Genomic DNA, 19,902 nt, shown 5'->3' on the forward strand with positions numbered 1-19,902 from the left:
TATTTTTTCCTGTAATATGCTTATTTTATTTATGATGACTTTAGAAATTAATATAGAAATTAGATATTTACAGAATGTAAATTTTTTAAAATGTATTTTTAAATGAATTTGAAAATGGACAATCCTAAGGATTGCCTTTGTCTTCCTACCTTGCAAAAATACCCTTTTTTTAGTTTATTAAATCTATAAGAATGGTTGAAGCCATTAGCTGTTTTCACAGGACTTTGCCCATCTTCTTATCTTATGGACTAGGTCTGTGGGGACTTGAATTCTCCTTAGAAGCAGATTCAGTATTGTTTCTGTGAATTTGGACACAGTTTATATAAACTCTGGGCCTCACTCTACTCTTGCATAAAATGAGGAAGCTGGACTAAGTGGGACTAATGTTTGGGACTAATTTTTCTCGTCCCAAGATTCTGTAATTTTTCTTCTCTTTCATCCATTCCAAAGAATCTTAGAAAAAAGCCATCTAGTCCTTCAGGTCACTGAGTTTTCCCTCCATTTGTCTCTTCTGTAACTGGCTTGCTTTATACACTCTCAAAGGGGATCTTTCCAGAGTTATAGATCTCATGTCTTTGTGTTCCATCTTCATAAAATATCCCATTATTAGTTGTGTCCTGATACGGATGGACCTAGCCTACAGACTTTGATTCTAAAACCCAGCGAAAATTATCTGATTATTTGAGTCTTGTTTATTCTATTGCAAATTGCTTTTTCCTCTGTTGAAGATTGTTTTTAATTACAAAAGGAAAATGAGCTTGTAGTTAAGAAAAAAACTTTTTTGAATAATGCTTGAATGTTACCAGTTCATTCTAAAGGAGATCAATCCTGGGTGTTCACTGGAGGGACTGATGCTAAAGCTGAAACTCTAATACTTTGGACACCTCATGCGAAGAGTTGACTCACTGGAAAAGACTCTGATGCTGGGAAAGATTGGGGGCGGGAGGAGAAGGGGACGACAGAGAAGGAGATGGCTGGATGGCATCACCGACTCGATGGACATGAGTTTGAGTGAACTCCAGGAGTTGGTGATGGACAGGGAGGCCTGGCATGCTGTAATTCATGGGGTTGCAAAGAGTCGGACATGACTGAGTGACTGAACTGAACTGAATGTTAGAAACATTTCTTAGTACTATAATTCATTCTTTAAAAATTGTGGGTTTTTTTTTTTTTATATATCATTCTATGGTAATACAGATCTTCATCCTGTTGAAAAGTTGCATCATATTTCATTAAATAGATTTATTATAATTCAGCAGTTCCTGTTGATAGGCATTTAAGTTAATTCTAAATTCTAGTTTTTGCTATTGCAAATAATACACTGAACATTCTTATATATTTATCCCAGGGCTCTTTTATATGTCTATAATGTAGATTCCTGGAATTGGAATTTCTGGGTCAAAGGTATAAGTATTTTTAATTATACTGCCAAATTGTCTTATAAGAAAGTTACCCCAATTTATATTCTTGCTAAGAATGAGAGGGAAGGCGTTCACACATTTTCCCTGTACTATTTATTACCCATCTTTAAAATTTTGGTTTTATCTGATAGGTGAAAATAATCAAGTCTCATTAAAAATTTTTTATCTCCCTAATCAGTGGGGAAGTTGACATCTTTTCACATGTTTTTTTAGCTGTCTATAACTGAGTCACTGAGCACACACGCACACACTTTTTTTCTTTTATAACTTCCAAATTTTTTTCTTCAGTTGCCTTTTTTATTGATTTGTAGGACGTCTTTGTATGCTAGGGCTATGATTTCTTTGTTTTACATATGTTGTAAATATTTTCTGCCAGAAGACTAGTTTTTATTTTTGTCTGTGATCCCATAGCATGTTTTGCCATATGAAAACTTTCAATTTGGATCAAATTGCTTTTTAATTAGTTTCAAAGTCTTCAGTGAAAGTTACTGTAGTTGAACCAGTCTCCCAAACAACCCATCTGTTATATTAGTTAATGTTTCATTGATGCTTGTCTCTCTGCTGCTTTCCCACAGAAAGGGGAGTGTGTTTGCCCACAGTATCCCTCTGGATACTCTTTGTTTATATTGAAGCAGCAATTAGATTTAAAGATCTCAAAAATTTTCATGTAGACCTTTGTCGCCCATTTGCTGCTCACTGGTGAGTATTATATTCTTAATCTATAATCCAATTCAGTGTTTTCAATGTAGAATGGTAAATTTAATTGTAACTTTTTTCTTAGAGATATTATATGAATTCAGAAGACAACATGGTGTGGTAAAGAACATGAGCCCTCTAGTCAGGGAGATGAGTATTTGAATCCCAGCTGTGCCCCCTAACAGCTTTGTGCTTTGGGTGTGTCACTCTCTCTAAGCTTTAGTTCTCTTACCTATATATTGGGAAGCTGTCTCATGGGGTGTCATGGGAAAGATGAAATGAGGTGATATATGTAAAGTGTTTAATTAGGTCCATGTATATAGGTGTCTGATATGTGTTATCTGTTTTTATTATAATCAGATAATGATTCCAAAATGTCTTGATGAAATACATGACAATTTCATGGAGCTTAAATGATTTTAAAATTTCCTTTGCATGTTGACAAAAGCAAGAGAATATTATTAATAATTTTTAAGGACTATTATTTTTAACCTTGAACCATGAAACATTTTTTAAAATAAGCTTGATTTTTGTTTATATCTATTGTAGAAATCACCACTTAATGTATGTTTCTATTAAACACACCAATTTTTTGCTAATATTTATGGCAGAAACCAAAACAGGAATCAACAACCAAAAAATAGTTACCAATATGTTTAACGTCTTCACAAACAAGTGAATTAAATAAACTTGGTCAATTAACTTGTCATTATAAATTTTTGGTGTGATCACATTTAGACTAATTATAATTGATAAATTATAAGTGTTAATGTTAATGAGACTTCCCTGGTGGCAGTAAAGAATCCTCTTGCCGTACAGGAGATGCAAGAGACGCAGGTTCGATCCCTGGGTTGGGAAGATCCCCTGGAGAAGAAAATGGCAACCCACTCCAGTATTCTTGCTTGGGAAATCCCATGGACAGAGGAGCCTGGCAGGCTATATAGTCTGTGGGGTCGCAAGAGAGTCGGACATGACTTAGCGACTAAACAACAGCATTAATGAAGCTTAAGAAAAGTTTTGACAGTGTTTTCAGAGGCTTTGAAACAATATTAGACTGATGGCTTGAATGAAAATATTTCAACTTTTTGTCCCAGAGATTAGAGTTGTAAGTACAGCTGGTTTAATTTGTTGGTGCAAACCAAATGTTGGCTCTGATAATATCAGATACGTGGTTAAACGATTCCTAATTTATGTTTGATAGAGTGTTTATGAACTAATTTTCCAGGAATAGCTGGTGACAGACATTTCTCAGGCAGCAAGAAGATGAGTCACCTGAATTTGATCCTGCCTTCTAGTATTGAAAACCAAATGATGTGTTTGATTTTAACGCTTGCAATGTTTACTTATGACCACTCATAAAATCTCTACCTTTTTAGTTCTTAAAAACATACAGATCCCTAAGTCCTAACCATGCATGAGGCAGGTTCCATGTTAATCAAAGACTTTAGCCACTGTATCCAACAGTCCCTGTGGTAACTTCTTGTATTTGAAGATTGCCAGGGCCTAATGGGCAGCTTCTTACGGTCCAACGGTCCTGCTGTTCCGCAGGGATTTGTCCTGCATGCTAGCTGCCTGATTTCCACAACAGACATATTTATTTGTGTTTACTGAATGCTCAGCTATCATCATCATCTATAATGATGAATCAGTCATAGGGTCTTCATGTGCTTGATGCATGTGTTGCTTGTTTTCTTAACTTACAAACGTTTACTAGCAGAATTGTCTTCTTTCTAGTATTGGGTACCCTGTGGTGACTTTGGGCTTTGGCTTCAAAAGTTACGTAAGCTACAAAATGCGGTTGAGGAAGCAAAAAGAAGTGCAAAAAGAGAACGAGTTTTACATGCAGCTTCTTCAACAAGCCCTCCCTCCAGAGCAACAGATGCTACAGAAGCAAGAAAAAGAGGCCGAGGAAGGTAGGTCTTTACTCTAAAGCTGTTGGCTCAATAGGTTAGTTATTAGTTTGTTTGTCAGTAGTAGGTTTTCAGAAAAGTTGCTGGGGCTTTGGGAAATTACTGTGGCTTTTTGTGTTTTCTGGTATTCCTCTTTAGTACTGTTGCTTTACTTGGTCATGAAACACAGAATATGGATGATGTTTTCTGCCTAGTGTCTTAAGACCGTGTGCTTTTAAATATGTTTATTTTTTAAATTTATTTCATTTCCTTTTACAGTTTATTTTCTGGTTAATATTTTGTTATGAAGATTTTAAAATATTTATTCTCAGTGACAATAGTATATGTAACTATGTGCATTTGTAATTGAAGCAAGCCAAGTATAAGTCAGATAGAGATGTAAACACAGAATTGTTTTACAAATCAGAATTCTTCTGAATAGAGCAAACATGGCTAGGTCTTATTTTAAATGATTTTAAATGGTTTGTATAATGCAACATGGGTCTTAGAATGACCTTTTTCTAATACAGCCTCTCATGAATATGTAACCAATTCAATAAGTGAACAGACAGCAATACCAGTTTTCTTTGGTTTTTGTTTTTAGTTGATACATAACAAAATCTTGTTCTCTGGTGTGGTGCAAAATTATCTCTTCAAGTACACTTTGTTGACTTTGAATATGTAGACCTATACAGAAAATTCATTGTAAAGCGGCCTACTCAATGATAACAGACTTCTTATTACTTTAACAATAGAGGCAAAACAAAGGATAGCTGTGCTGTATGTTAACATCACACCTGTTTGTTTCACTTAATCTTCCTTTTTCAGTAAAGTTATTAAATTTGTTTAATCCAAGCGTCTTTTTAAATGTGGCCTTTAGATTATGATCTGCCTATGGTCTGCCTGTGTCCTGTCACCCCAGTAATAGACAAGTTTGATTTGACTGATATATGAGGTATGACTTAATTGTGAAATCCTCATATTCTTTTCAAGGTCAGAAATTTAATGACGTGGTGTTTAGAAATGATGGTGATTTTCTAAATGTGCAGCTTTTTCAAATTTATTTGGCTTTGCTTCTTGAAGTTAGCATAATGTGTGGTTATTGCTTCTGAAAGAGTTTGCAACTTAATGTAGCGTGTTTCTAAGTGTAGATGACACAGTTTGTTGAATCAATCAGTTTTGTTTTTTTACAACTAAATATTCCAGTGTGGGTTTTTTTTTTTTTTTTGCTTGTTGGTTTGTTTTTGGTATTGTAGCAGCCAAAGGATTACCTGATATGGATTCCTCAATCCTCATACACCACAATGGAGGTATTCCAGCCAACAAAAAACTCTCTACAACTTTGCCAGAGATAGAATATCGAGAAAAGGGGAAAGAAAAAGACAAAGATGCCAAAAAACACAACCTTGGAATAAATAATAACAATATTCTACAACCTGTAGACTCTAAAATACAAGAAATTGAGTATATGGAAAACCATATCAATAGTAAAAGATTAAATAATGATCTTGTGGGAAGTACAGAAAATCTCTTGAAAGAGGACTCCTGCACTGCTTCCTCAAAAAACTACAAAAATGCCAGTGGCGTTGTGAACTCCTCACCTCGAAGTCACAGCACCACAAATGGGAGCATCCCTTCCTCATCTAGTAAAAATGAGAAGAAGCAGAAATGCACTAGCAAGAGCCCAAGTGCACACAAGGACTTAATGGAAAACTGTATTCCTAATAACCAGCTAAGCAAACCAGATGCACTGGTAAGGTAAGTGTGTGTGCTGTGTCCTTACCAACACTTCCCATAAACTTGACTTGGGTCTTGAGAAGCATGTTTCTGAGTAGGCCTGTAGGGATTTTTTGTGATCAGATACTGTGATGATTAACTCTGTGGTGTTGGACACTTAGTGCTTCTTGCCCGCGGGTCTGTTGGTCACCCGCACCATTGTCCAGAAGCACCGACTAAAGCTCTTTCCAGTGTTCTCAGTGTGAGGTGGCAGTGGTTACTTCCCACATTGGACAAATTTACACATAACTTGATTCTTCTTGTGGTTGTGAGAGGTGTATCTTTAGTCTTTTTTCTATTTGCATATCCAAAGATCATGTTGCATAGACACGGAAAGAAGAGTTTGTGGCCTGTTCATGCAGATCTTTGTCAGACAGGTACAAAAAATAATCTTCTTTCTAAAAATTCCATAGGTAAATGCAGTTAATCCTTGAACAACACAGGTTTGAACTGCGTGGGACCACTTTTACATGTTTTTCAATAGTAAATATGGCAGTACTACATAACCCCTAGTTGGTCGAGTTTGTGGGTGTGGAGGAGCCATGGATATGGAGGGCCAACTATAAATTGCATTGGGATTAATCTGCATATTTTCAAGGGTCAACTGTACAGTGTTAGATACAGATTTTAGTTAGAAATGCTCCTTTTCCCATGTTTAAGTTAAAGATGAACATTGTTGTATTACCTTGATTGGCTCAGACTTAATTTTGCTGTGTTTTATGTATTTTATAAAATACACATACGTTCCTTTTACTTCATCAGTCAGTCAGTTCAGTCGCTCAGTCGTGTCCGACTCTTTGCGACCCCATGGACTGCAGCACGCCAGGACTCCCTGTCCATCACCAACTCCTGGAGCTTGCTCAAACTCATGTCCATCGAGTCGGTGATACCATCCAACCACCTCATCCTCTGTTATCTCCTTCTCCTCCTGCCCTCAATCTTTCCCAGTGTCAGGGTCTTTTCTAATGAGTCAGTTTTTTGCATCAGGTGGCCAGAGTATTGAAGCTTCAGCATCAGTCCTTCAAATTCAGGACTGATTCCTTTAGTATTGACTGGCTTGATCCCCTTGCAGTCCAAGGGACTCTCAGGAGTCTTTTACTTCATATCTTTCCATTTGGAAACTGAGATCTGAACTGGAGCTTTTTTATTTTTTTTCTCTCTTTATTATTTTTTAAAATTGGAGTGTAATTGATTTACAGTGTTGTGTTAGGTTCTGGTGTACAGCAAAGTGATTTAGTTATGCATATATCTCTACATTCTTTTTCATATTCTTTTCCATTATGGTTTAATATAGGATATTGAATATAGTCCTCTGTACTATACAGTAAAGCTTTGTTGTTTATCCATTTTATATGTATTAGTTAGTATCTGCTAATCCAAAACTCCTCATTTATCCCCCTTCCCCCTTTCCTCTTTGATTACCATCTTTGTTTCCTATGTCTGTGTGTCTCTGTTTCCAGGTAAATTCATTTTGCCATATTTTAGATTCCACATATAAATGAAATCATATGGTGTTTGTCTTTCTCTGACTTACTTCACTTAGTTTAATAATCTCTATGTCCATCCATATTATTGTAAATGGCATTATTTCACGGAACTTTTTAAAACGTACATAGCTCAGGAGGGCCGCTGCGACGCCCTCTCTCCACTAAGTTATCTCACGTTCCTGTTGGGCTTGATTCAGAGCAGACAATATATGAGGGAAAGTTTCTAGTATTATAAATTGTATGAATTAGGTTAATAATTTGTTTTAGTTTTCTGATTTGGCAGCTAGATAAAGGGAAGTACAGGTGGATTCCACTCCTTAAGGCTCTAGAGGTTTCATAACCCTTGGCCACTATTGGAAACATACCATGCTGCTGCTATTACCAGGCTGACATTCACATGTGTTTTTTTTGACATTCTGCCCCATTGTGCCCTGTGGAGAAGACACTCAGCAGACAGCTGTCTTTCATTTGCTCAGGGGAAAAAGACCAGTTAGTTGACTTTCTATGTCAAAGTGAATATCTCACAAATTTACTATATGCTATAAATGAAACATCTGCCACCAGCTTTTTAACATCCTCTCTCCTGCACAATTTTAATAATAGCAGTCAAGTCAAAACAATTTTCCTCTGTTGGGTGTTACAGAGAGAGCAATCAAGGCTCAGTTCTGTGATACCATCTCACTTGGGCCCCACTTGTCATGTCGGTTAACTCTACTACCTCATCTGCCTTTAGTAAAGAATTTCAGGGACTCAGATGGCCTGTTTTCTAGTCGTGGGTCAGTGCTCCTGGGGTGTATACCTCTTCCTGTGGTCACTGATGTGTATTCTGATGTGCCTTGATCTGAAGGGCTCCAGAGTATTACTCTTTTAGGGAATACCTGCTGTCAAATACATAAATATAAAATATTAAATAGTTTCATAAGCATCCATGGGATTATTTTCAACTTTTCATGTAATATTATAAAAAATAGATGATGTAAATATCCAACAATAGGGGAGAAACTTAATACTTATAGTCCATCTATTTGATGGATTTTTAATACAGACATTAAAAAGCATATTTTGAGACAGTTAATAATATAGGATAGTGCTTATAATATTTCATGAAGAAAGTAGAGAGGAATCTTACTGAAAGCATTTTGTTTTTCTGATATACACAGAGAAAGGATTTGACGGGAAAGGAGCCAAAACGATAATAGTAGTTATTTCCCCTTGATAGTATTCGGGCTTTTAGTTTTTATTTCATCTTTCATGCATTTTCAAGTTTTTCTGTGATAACAGTGAAAGTTTATAAAAGGAAAATATATCTTCCTTGACTTCATATATGTTTTGATGAATATTAAGACTCTAATGGATCCAAACGTGACATGTTTGAGCTGTTAGCCAGAGAGTGGATTTGTTATCTTCAGATGGAAAAGTCTGGGCTTGAAGTCTCTTCGACAGTTTGAACATGAGTTCTTCGCTCTTGCAGGTATATCCAGGGCTGTGTACAGGTCCAGTCTGGCTAGAGGGATAAGACTGATTGTCCCTTTTATAAATTTTTTAAAAATCACTTGAAAACCAGTGTTGTATTATTAGTAAATGCAACACATTCCACATAGCTATGTGTATCTCAGTTATCATGGTTGAAAACTGCTATGTTTGAGGAACCAATTCATTGTCTTTGCGGAGGGGAATTCATTAATATAGTACTTTCAAAGAGAAGTCTTGAAGATTGGTATGGCTGTCAAAGTAAGATCTGATGGTTGTTCCCTGTGAAGGAGCAAGCAGTCCTTTGGGTCTTTTCATTGTCTCTCCAAACTCCAAGGATGTTCTCTAGTGTGCTGTATACCACAGACTGACAAATGACTGCATACAGGCCAAAGCTGGCCCACTGCCTGTTTTTGTAAAATAAGTTTTATTGAAACGTAGCCACACTCATCCATTTGTGTAGTGTCCGAGGCTGGTTTATGGTGTCAGAGTTGAGTAGTTGTGACAGAAACTCTTTTGCCTACAAAGCCAAAAATGTTCCTAGCCAGCAACTAAAAAGTATGCTGGTAGATTGCTAAGGTTGGGGAAGGTTAGGAACTTGGCAGTAACCATTGCTTGTAGGCCACTTTCCAGGAAAAGTTTGGGAACTTGCTAAAGCATCTTTTGGTTTGAGAAATAAGTATCTTACAAAATGACCCAATTTCTGCCAATTTGATTTCTGAATTCTTTACCCAAGTTATTTAGAAACAGACTTATAAGTTGGTAGCCAAGAATATTTTTAATTTTGACATGGAAAAAATTCTATATATAAACAAAAAAGCAATGAGGAAGATCAGTTGTTTTAACTAAGTGCTGGGTTAAAAAGGAATCATGTAAATTAGACTGAGGTTTGCTCGATTTTTTTCTCCAGTGGTCAGGTTTTAAATATTTTAAGTGTGCAAAAAATTATAGAAAATTTAGGTGGAAAAAGGAGATATATGACACAGATCACTTAAATTGTTGTCGTATTTTCATCAACTGAATTTATATAGATGTGGCCATAGCGTTCGTGTAGTTTTTTTGTCCTGATTTTTCACCTAAATTATATTGAAATCATTTTCCCAACTTAACCTAACCCTGGTTTTCACTTGTTGTGGCATATTCCATAGCAATTCTGTGTGATCATTCAGTGATCTGTCTGAGGTCCAGTAGGTCAGGGTGTAACACCTGAGCTCCCTCTCAATGCTCCCTCTCAAGCACAGCCCAAGACTGTGGGGTTTCTTGTTTGGGATTTGTTACTTGTTTCAGTTTCCTGGTTAAGGGAGAGAATTTAACCCTGGGTACAAAATGTAAAGTGATCCATATTCTGTAGAAATGTTGAAGTAGAAGTCTCTTCTTTATTTCCATCCCACTTTTTCTTTCTTTGTTTTTGCGTTCAGACAGATTAATCTTTCTTGTTCCTCATGCTTACTCTTAGTAAGATAATAACTCTTTAACGCAGTTGAATAATGTTTGGTGTGAAGAGTCATAAAGGAAAGTATCCACACTTTGCGTAGAAGAGATGCATTTAACAAACCTGAGTAGAATTTAGAATGTTGCAGCGATATTTAGACCAGCCTCCCCAGCCCTGTCATTTCATCAGTGAAATAAGCAAGCCCTGGAAGATTCAATGACTAGTCCTAGTAACCAGCTGGAGGGACAGTTACAAGGACCAGAACCAAAGTTTCTTGACTTCTGCCTTTGCTGTTAATAGTGTGCTTCTTAATAAAAAGTTATATATGGGGAGACTGCTTTATTGTTCTGGTTTTTTAATTTTTTACAAATTCTTGTGTTTCTGTTTGTTTCAAATATATATACATCAAAGTTGGCACACGGATTGGCACCGGAGCTAAATTTTGTGCTCTTTTGGCTAAAATCTATAGAAGAAACGCTTAGAATTTTAGAATTTGTTTAATTTTCCTTTCTTCTAGAGAGATGCTGTTTTAAGAGTTTTAAAAATTCTTGCTCTTGCCAAAGACTCAGGGGTGTATTTATTTCTGAACAGAAGGTGGCCATCCGCAGGAACCCTTGAAAGTTTATAGGATCTCTAAGAATGCAGCTCTCATTAGGACTCCATGGGGGTTAGTCTGGTTCAGACACCCTAGAGCCCCCTTGCAGGGAATTTGCTCTTTAGGAATAAACCTGGGATAGGCCTACGTTCATGGGGTCGCGGAGAGTCGGACACGACTGAGCAACTGAACTGAACTGAACTGAGGCCTACGTTGACAGAGCAGACCCGAGAGCCTCAAATTGGAGAACTTAAGATAGGGGATATAAACATCAACTTACGCTGGGGAAAGGCCACTGGTGACTGCTTGAAAGGTTTGAGGCATGGGCATGGCCATCGTGGTAAGTTCTGAGGGCAGAGGTGGGGGTAGCTTTTCTTCAGGGGAAAATGGAAATCTGGGGGATGCTGTAATTTATTGAATAGTCACTGTTTTTTTTTTTTCTTCTCTAAATTCATTTGGCTATTTCAGGCACACCAAAATGTTATTACTTATAACTTAGTTTTTTCAAACAATTCTGCATAGTTGGAGACTTAAAAGCCTTGGGGGAAAGGTAGAGAACATTTATTAGGACTTTTCCAGTAATCACTAAGCAAGTATGGCAGCCCTGCCTCAGCAAAGGTTGGGGGGTGGTTGGGGGTAGGGGTTCAAAGGGGTAGAGAAGCTCTCTAAGAAATTCTAACCCATTCACTTACACAGAGGAGTGTTTAATTTACATTCATACCCAGGAACTAACTTATATTACCACTTCTGGGTCTTAGGGAAATATTTTGTGAGCATATAGATTGATGACAACATAGCTGATAAATAGGCTTTATAATGTTCTGGTCCATCAGTGAATATATTGATTAGTATTGTGTTTTTTAGTAGGCTCTGATATGAGTATTTGTGACTCATCTTTTTCTAGTTTAAGCTGGTGGGTGAGCAGAATGTCACTGGCCTTCATTCCACTTTCTAGCAATTATAAATCTTATGTTTATGTTTTGTGATTTTATGTTTTTCTTATGAGGGACAAAGATAGCAAAAGCTAAGAACAGCCAACTTTCTTCCTTGATGGGACTTGGCTGGTGGCACAGATGGCCCAGGTGGTTTGACTAAGCAGTTCTCCAGTCTTTGTATTTCTGAACTGAACTTTGTCTCCAGATACCTGTGTTTTAAATTGTTGGGTAACCTCTGCCTTAATGAAGACTCCTTAGTGTGGTCTTGCTGTTGGGGGACAAACAACAGACAATTTACACTACTTCCGACTTTTCATTTCCCCACATTTTAAGATGTGTGTGCACGCTCAATCGTGTCCAACTTTGCAAGTCCATGGAATGCAGCCCGCCAAGCAAGAATACTGGAGCAGGTTGCCCTTTCCTTCTTCAGGGGATCTTCTGACCCAGGAATGGAATCCATATCTCCTGAGTCTCCTGCATTGGCAGGCAATTCTTTACCACTAGGCCATCTGGAAGGCCCCATTTTAAGACATCTACAGACAATTTAAAGTTAGATATCCACTGAAAGGAAAGGGCCATATTTTTAGATACTGATTTTTAATTATCAGTGGGTTCAGTATGATTTTGGTGTGAATAGCTGTGAAGAAAGAGCATAATAAAGAGAGAATCCAAGAAGCCTCTGTTTTGTCATCTTAGAGATTGTAGGCACAAAGCGAGGATAGAATCCAAAGCTGAGACCCGACTCTGGGGAGGAAACAAGGACAGTGCAGTCAGTTCCAGAGGTAGAGCCTTTGTGCATTCACTGGGGTAAGTACCCGGGGGAAGTTGGCCTTATATGGACTTTTCCAGCCTTCTCTCAAGTCCCTAAAGAGTCCTACATGAGGCATCAAAGTAGTTTAAGTGGGGAATGTTACGGAGGATTCTCTTGAAAGGTGGAAAAGTGAAAGTCGCTCAGTCGTGTCCGACTCTTTGCGACCCCATGGACTATACAGTCTGTGTAATTCTCCAGGCCAGAATACTAGAGTGGGTAGCCTTTCCCTTCTCCAGGGGATCTTCCCAACCCAGGGATCGAACCAGGTCTCCTGCATTGCAGGCGGATTCTTTACCAGCTGAGCCACAAGGGAAGCCCTGAAAGGTGGAAACGTATCTTAAAAAGAATGTAATGGAAAGATCTCAAGATGGATTGTTAAAGGGGAGGAAGTAGCAAAACTGATCAGATAGTATGACCCCATTACAAAATATGGGTAAGTATTGTTCTTTATATACGCAGAAGATTATTTGAAATAGTTTATACCAAATGGTCAGTTATAGTAGATGTTTACTTTCTACATTGTCTGTTTCTGCATACTTTGAATTTTTACACAGGCTTATTATGCCGATAATAGAATGTAAGCTCAATGAGATTAAAAGACGCCTACTCCTTGAAAGGAAAGTTATGACCAACCTAGACAGCATATTAAAAAGCAGAGACATTACTTTGCCAACAAAAGGTCCGTCTAGTCAAGGCTATGGTTTTTCCCGTGGTCATGTATAGATGTGAGAGTTGGACTGTGAAGAAAGCTAAGCACAGAAGATTTGATACTCTTGAACTGTGGTGTTGGAGAAGACTCTTGAGAGTCCCTTGGACTGCAAGGAGATCCAACCAGTCCATCCTAAAGGAAATCAGTCCTGGGTGTTCATTGGAAGGACTGATGCTAAAGCTGAAACTGCATTACTTTGGCCACCTCATGTGAGGAGCTGACTCAATTGAAAAGACCCTGATGCTGGGAAAGATTGAGGGCAGGAGGAGAAGGGGATGACAGAGGATGAGATGGTTGGATGGCATCACCGACTCAATGGACATGAATTTGGGTAAACTTCGGGAGTTGGTGATGGGCAGGGAGGTCTGGCGTGCTGTGATTCATGGGGTCGCAAAGAATCGGACACGACTGAGCGGCTGAACTGAACTGAAGCTCAGTGAGGCCAGGAACCACCTTTGCTCTTTCTTGTCTTCCCCTTTTTTCCTTTGCCACAGTAAATGGTGATTGGCACACAGTAGATGCTCAGTAAATACTTACTGAACAAATGTTACCTTTGTCCAGGAAAAATAATAGATAGACAGCCGAGGGAGGAAAGATGGGCCTCAGTAATTTCAGTGCAGTGCCAGTGCCGTGTAATTCAAAGGCTTTTGAAGTTGGGAAACCTCAGTGTTACATTAGACCAAGTCAAGGACCTGCTATCTAGTGTCAAGCTGTTTGTTGTTCTTGAGTAAGTCATTACTGACTTTATTTCTAAAAAAATAAAAAGTTTCCACTCTTAAGCCCCCTTCCTTGCTGTGCAAGAGGTTCAGGAATTTCTGGAAGTTACAAGGGCAAGGGGAGAAAACTCCAAGGGACAGCTGTCGAAAAAGCCATTTTTTTCTGGCAGTGGGTTGGTTATGCTGCAGGGCCAGAGGATCTAGGCACAAACCACATGTCAGCCAAGAACGCAGAGAAAATCTGTTTGCCGTGTCTTATTCCTCTTTCCTGGTGGCTCTTGCCTTCTCTCTTCCTGCTTAGCCCTAGCAGTTCTCTTTGTCTTTGTGGTAGCTAGAGAGAACTCAGATCCCATGTTTCTGTTCCAGAACCTTTCCTCCAGGGAAATCCCCTTGGTTAGAAAATGTGTTGACTGCCCTGTATATCATCTCAGGTGCCAGAGAGAAAGTGGTACATTGGCTTGTTTTCTTCTGAATACATTTCATTTGAATACATTTTGCTATGTGTCAGGAATAGTTTGTGAGAGAAAATCTGACTCTGGGAGGCAGTGACTGGGGCTTTGGACTTTACCCTGGCTACTTTCCGTCAGTGTGCTGCCTGTCGCCTGCACTGACACCCTGTGCTGCACAGTGACGTGCCTGACGCTGTCCCATGAGTGATGGCTGCCAAAGCAGGCCTTTCCACTTCTGCGGGTGCATTTGATCGTTTATTCGTAACAGTATCATTTCCAGCCTAGAGGTAAAACTTAGTACAATATGTGACATTTCAGAAAGATTTTAACTAGACACTTAGAGGTTCTGTTAGATTAAATTAAATATCTTGTATGTAGCTATTTAGTAGCTATTACTAAATTATTTGGAAATGATTAAGTGGAAAAAATAAGTAGTGGAGTGTATTTCTATTAATATTTAGTAAGTTTAGTGTCTCTGTGGAAACATGTTTCAGATTTATATTAGTCTAGCATTGTTTCTGAGCCGAAGTGTTGTCAGACCTGATTCCATTTTCTGCCATGCTCATAGTATTTAAGGCACCTGTAGGTTTTACTTGGTTAGCTTTGTTTATTATATTAATTCATAATATAGTTTGAATTTGTTTTAATCATTGCAGTGATTTAAAACTATAATATTCTGGGATATAAATGTAGTCATAGAAGCATGATAATTTTAGACTTAAGCAGGCCTATTTTACAGCTTGAAAACCACTCAGCACTTTAGAAGGTAGGCATTAATGAATTTAAGCCAGTGGTTTACTTATTGTCTCCATATCCAGGTGATCAAAGGAAATAATTATCTGTGTTGTGTAGATAAACTATGAAATAACACATAAATTATTTGATGGGCTGCGTCCACATTAGAAACACTTTTATGTTGAGTACTGAGATTTTATTCCAATAACAGGAATTTCTGATTAGACAATTAGAAAGTTCCCTCCCTAGAATTCAGAAGGAACTGCTATAAAATTTTGTGTTAAATTCTGAGTCAGTATGCCCCATTGGCACATAATGAATTGAGATTACCAGCTAAGGATTAGGGGTGGATTCCCTGAAGGGGAGGAACTCCAACGGAAAGGAACTGTGGTCTTTAAATGTTACTCACGCTCTCATTTAGAAACTAGCTATTTGAATACTTTGACAGCCAGCGTGAGTATACTTCAGTCTGTGCAAATCGCTCGGGGATCTCTGAAACCTTTTTGCTAGCCAGCTGGGACTCTCAGAATGAAACCAAGTTTCAGTTTCTTTTTTGTGAGAAGAATGACAGCCTCTTCCTCTCAGGTGCATTTCTGCTTGCTTGGTAGAGTGCTGCGGCAGAGTGTGGACACAGATTACAAATAGAAGTACAGCGCAGCAAGCTGAGAAGGGCCCTTGTCCTCCCTCTCCCCTGACTCGAGAGAGGGTATAGCAGACTCAGACGCGTATAGGAACGAGGCAGGGCATAGGCATGAGCTGGGGGCCAGGGTGGGCATCATTCATAATCAGTACTGTACCTGGCACCTGGGAGTTTGAAAGCAGATGCCCTTCCAGACAGGACAACCAGTTGTTGCTCTGGGGGATTGTAGGCCCAATGTTGCTAAATCTTAAGATATTTAGAAGAGATTCCAAAAATAAATATTTTTATGTGAAATGTCACAGTTCAATATTTTTTTTACTTCATGTAGAAGAAGGTCAAACAAAACATGTTTATGGGCCAGATGGGTTCACCGGCTTATAACCTGTGCACCTGACCCTTCCTGTTATTCTTGTATTTTGTTCCATCCCTCACTGACCGCATCAATTAAGACTGGACTCCTGTAGAAAGGAGTTTTAATTAGGGACTGTCTGGCAATCCCATAAGCTGATCTGCCATGTATTTAATGGGGCTTTTTGCCTTCTGCTATTCTTGAGTTCCTTGTGCTCCTGGAAAACATGCACCTGTTGACAGCACCCTCCAGAGTCAAAAGACTGCTCCCTTTTCTGTTGCAGTCCTCAACACCTGACCGTGAGGCTTTCAGACTGCTTAGCAGGAGAAGGAGCAATCTTGTCATAAGAAGGGTAGTTTGAGTCTCTGTGCAAGTCTCTCAGTCGTGTCTGACTCTTTGCGACCCCATGGACTATACAGTCCATGGAATTCTCTAGGCCAGAATACTGGAATGGGTAGCCTTGCCCTTCTCCAGGGGATCTTCCCAACCCAGGGATCGAACCTAGGTCTCCTGCATTGCGGGTGGATTCTTTACCAGCTGAGCCATAAGGGAAGCCCAGGAATACTGGAGTGGGTAGCCTATCCCTTCTCCATGGGATCTTTCTGACCTAGGAATCGAACCAGGGTCTCCTGCATTGCAGGCAGATTCTTTACCAGCTGAGCTATCAGAGGTGTTCTTCAAATGATACAGTATAGAGGCCTCCTATGCCTAAGGATGGTAACTTCTTCCACATCAGGGTGTTTTTCTGCCATGTTCTTGGAGCAGACACCCAAACAGGGGACATGAGACTAGTTATTCACAGATTTCACAGACCATCTGGGTTTGAATCTGGACTTAGACAAACTGTTGCTCTGATAGGGACTGATGGATGGGAAGTAATAGTTGATGTAGACTTAGGAACTGAGACATTTTCTACTTCAGAAAGTTAAGTTCCCCTTTTTTGGAGTGACCTAAAAAGTTTAAGAAGTAAAACAGTTGGGTTTTCCCTAAGACTTTCAGATTATTCTGAAACTGGCCTGTGATGTGGGCAAATCTGAGAGTAACGGTGAATGTTGAAAAACCATGCAGAGGAAATAAACAGCCTCCTCTTTTAAAAAAAAAAACCCAAACTTTTCTCCCAATCAGAAAATAATAATTAAAATATAAAAATATTTATTAATGTTTGATTAATGTTGATTACTTCCAACTTTGAAAGTAGAGATGGCCACTATCTTACATATACATCCTCTCAGTCTTTTTTCTTTTGCATTCATACTTATTCTTTTCACAAAATGGAGCTCATATACTGTGCATACTGTTTATAATTATGTTTTCCCACTGATTCTGTCATGAGTATTCTCCCATGTCATTGAATATTCTTCCTCAGTGGTTTTTTAATAGTTGCGTGTCAGTCAGACACATGAATGTACAATTTATTTAGCCAATTTTCTGTTGAATATTTATTTAGCCAATTTATTTAGTTAATTTTCTGTTGAATACTGATTTTTTTCTTAGTATAAATACTATTGCAACAAACTACACTTTTACACAAATCTTTGTGTGTATCTCCAGCCTGGGAATGGGCTGCTGTATCAGCAGATACGAACATTTTGAAGACTTTTGATACAAACTGTCATATCTGACCACATCCTTTAAGGACCTTATTAAAAATCCTAGTTCATGGCACCCCTAGCTTTATGCTTGAGGGGCTTCGAGAATTCACTTTCCCATTTCCCTGAGCGGCCAGTGAAATCCTCTAGACTTCCTTTCCTGTCTCTTTTTGTTCCTTAATGAAAAGGACAGCTTAGGGAGCAGAGACCTAAGGTACTCTGTAATACGATTTCACCTAGCAGTTAGGTCATCAGGTTATTACTTATTTTTGATACTTGTTCCTGGTAAGCAGTTGTAGTAATCACAGTGAAACCTGAGGCAGCTTCGTTTCCTTATTTCCAAAGTTGTGGTTAATTGGATATATTGGAACAGCTTCAGTTGTTCAGTGTAGGCCTCATTTAAGTTGAGAGACATTCGTGTCTTTATGTGAATGACCCATGCTGCCTGTCCTATCAGGGTGAATGACCTGGAGAGGGGGGAAAGGAAGGAGTTGGTGGAGAGGGCAAACAGTATTTCTACTGGGAACAGAGCTTTGATTTATGAGCTAAGTTTCCTGCAGAGACAGCTGTGTGGTCCCTAAACAAGTCTTGTCCTGTATGATTAATGCATGCCGGGGGTCTCCTGATGGAATTAGGTACTTCGTGAGATGAAGCAGTTGCTCTTCACTCACTCTTTTCATGTGCACCTGCCTTCCTGATGAGCAAACACCCCTTTACCCCTGTCTCCATCAGCCACTGTTTAAACTGAAAATCTGCCAGCCTGCTCCAGATAGGTTGTTTCCAGGGCCTCGTACATCATAACAGCGGCCCCGTCCTGCTCTAAGTGCTGCGGAGATGGACAGAGTGAGGGTTAGGGGCGAGGTCTTGGGGAGGTTGAAAGACACCTTGGAAGTGCACTTCCAGCCCCTAACTTTAGAGTACTGCCAGTCCCCGGCCTCAGAGAATTTACACGCTTTTTAGAAATGAGATAACATGCATAGGAAAAGATGAAAAACAAACTTAAACAGAGCACAGGGCCATGGTTTAGTGCCAAGTGAGAAACAGCAACAGTAAGGGTTTTAAGATTTCAGAAGGATAGAGAACATTGGGCCCTGAGAAGTCAGCACCTCATCCTGGAGAGTTGTGTTTTTTTAAAAAATTTTTTAACATTTATTTAATTTTTTATTGAAGGATAACTGCTTTTCACAATTTTGCTGTTTTCTGTCAAACCTCAACATGAATCAGCCATAGGTGTACATACATCCCCTCCCTTTTGAACCTACCTCCCATCTCTCTCCCCACCTCCCCCCACCCCAGGATGATACAGAGCCTCTGTTTGAGTTTCCTGAGCCATACAGCAAATTCCTGTTGGCTGTCTATTTTACACATGGTAATGTAAGTTTCCATGTTAACTCTTTCCATGCATCTCATCCTCTCCTCCCCTCTCCCCATGTCCATAAGTCTATTCTCTGTTTCTCCATTGCTGGCCTGTAAACAAATTCTTCAGTACCGTTTTTCCAGATTCCGTATATATGTGTTAGAATGCAGTATTTATCTTTCTCTTTCTGACTTACTTCACTCTTTATAATATGTTCTAGGTTCATCCACCTCATTACAACTGACTCAAATATGTTCCTTTCTATGGCTGAGTAATATTCTATTGTGTATATGTATCACAACTTCTGTATCCATTCATCTGTCAGTGGACATCTAGGTTGCTTCCACATTCTAGCTGTTGTAAATAGTGCTGCAATGAACAATGGAATACATGTGTTTCTTTCAATTTTGGTTTCCTCAGGGTATATGCCTAGGAGTGAGATTGTTCGGTCATATGGTGGTTTTATTCCTGGTTTTTTAAGGGATCTCCATACCATCCTCCATAGTGGCTGTATCAATTTACAACCCCACAAACAGTGCAAAAGCATTCCCTTTTCTCCACACCCTTCTCCAGCATTTATTGTTTGTAGACTTTTTGGTGATGGCCATTCTGACCAGCACGAGGTGATATCTCACTGTAGTTTTGATTTGCATTTCTCTAATAATGAGTAATATTGAGCATCTTTTCATGTGTTTGTTAGCCATCTGTATGTCTTCTTTGGAGAAATGTCTGTTTAGGTCTTTTTCCCACTTTTTGATTGGGATGTTTATTTTTCTGGTATTGAGTTGTATGAACTGCTTGTGTATTTTGGAAATTAATCCTTTGTCAGTTGTTTTATTTGCTATT

The 19,902-nt window shown here is 38.8% G+C and overlaps 1 protein-coding gene across 2 annotated transcripts in view; it reads left to right on the forward strand.

Moving 5' to 3' along the window:
• Positions 1-19,902, forward strand: part of MACO1 (macoilin 1) — a 68,754-nt gene that overhangs the window by 20,960 nt on the left and 27,892 nt on the right. The window contains exons 4-7 of one of the 2 annotated variants that reach the window (XM_088843613.1): positions 1,997-2,120; positions 3,852-4,030; positions 5,263-5,764; positions 12,398-12,508. In XM_088843613.1, the coding sequence (XP_088699739.1) occupies positions 1,997-2,120; positions 3,852-4,030; positions 5,263-5,764; positions 12,398-12,508 (916 nt within the window). The remainder of the gene's footprint in view (positions 1-1,996; positions 2,121-3,851; positions 4,031-5,262; positions 5,765-12,397; positions 12,509-19,902) is intronic. The other variant, XM_055397361.2, reaches the window with a different exon arrangement.

The sequence above is a fragment of the Moschus berezovskii genome, chromosome 2 (genome assembly GCF_049115385.1).
Source record: "Moschus berezovskii isolate FMDL1 chromosome 2, NW_MosBer_1.0, whole genome shotgun sequence".
Taxonomy (NCBI): Eukaryota; Metazoa; Chordata; class Mammalia; order Artiodactyla; family Moschidae; genus Moschus; species Moschus berezovskii.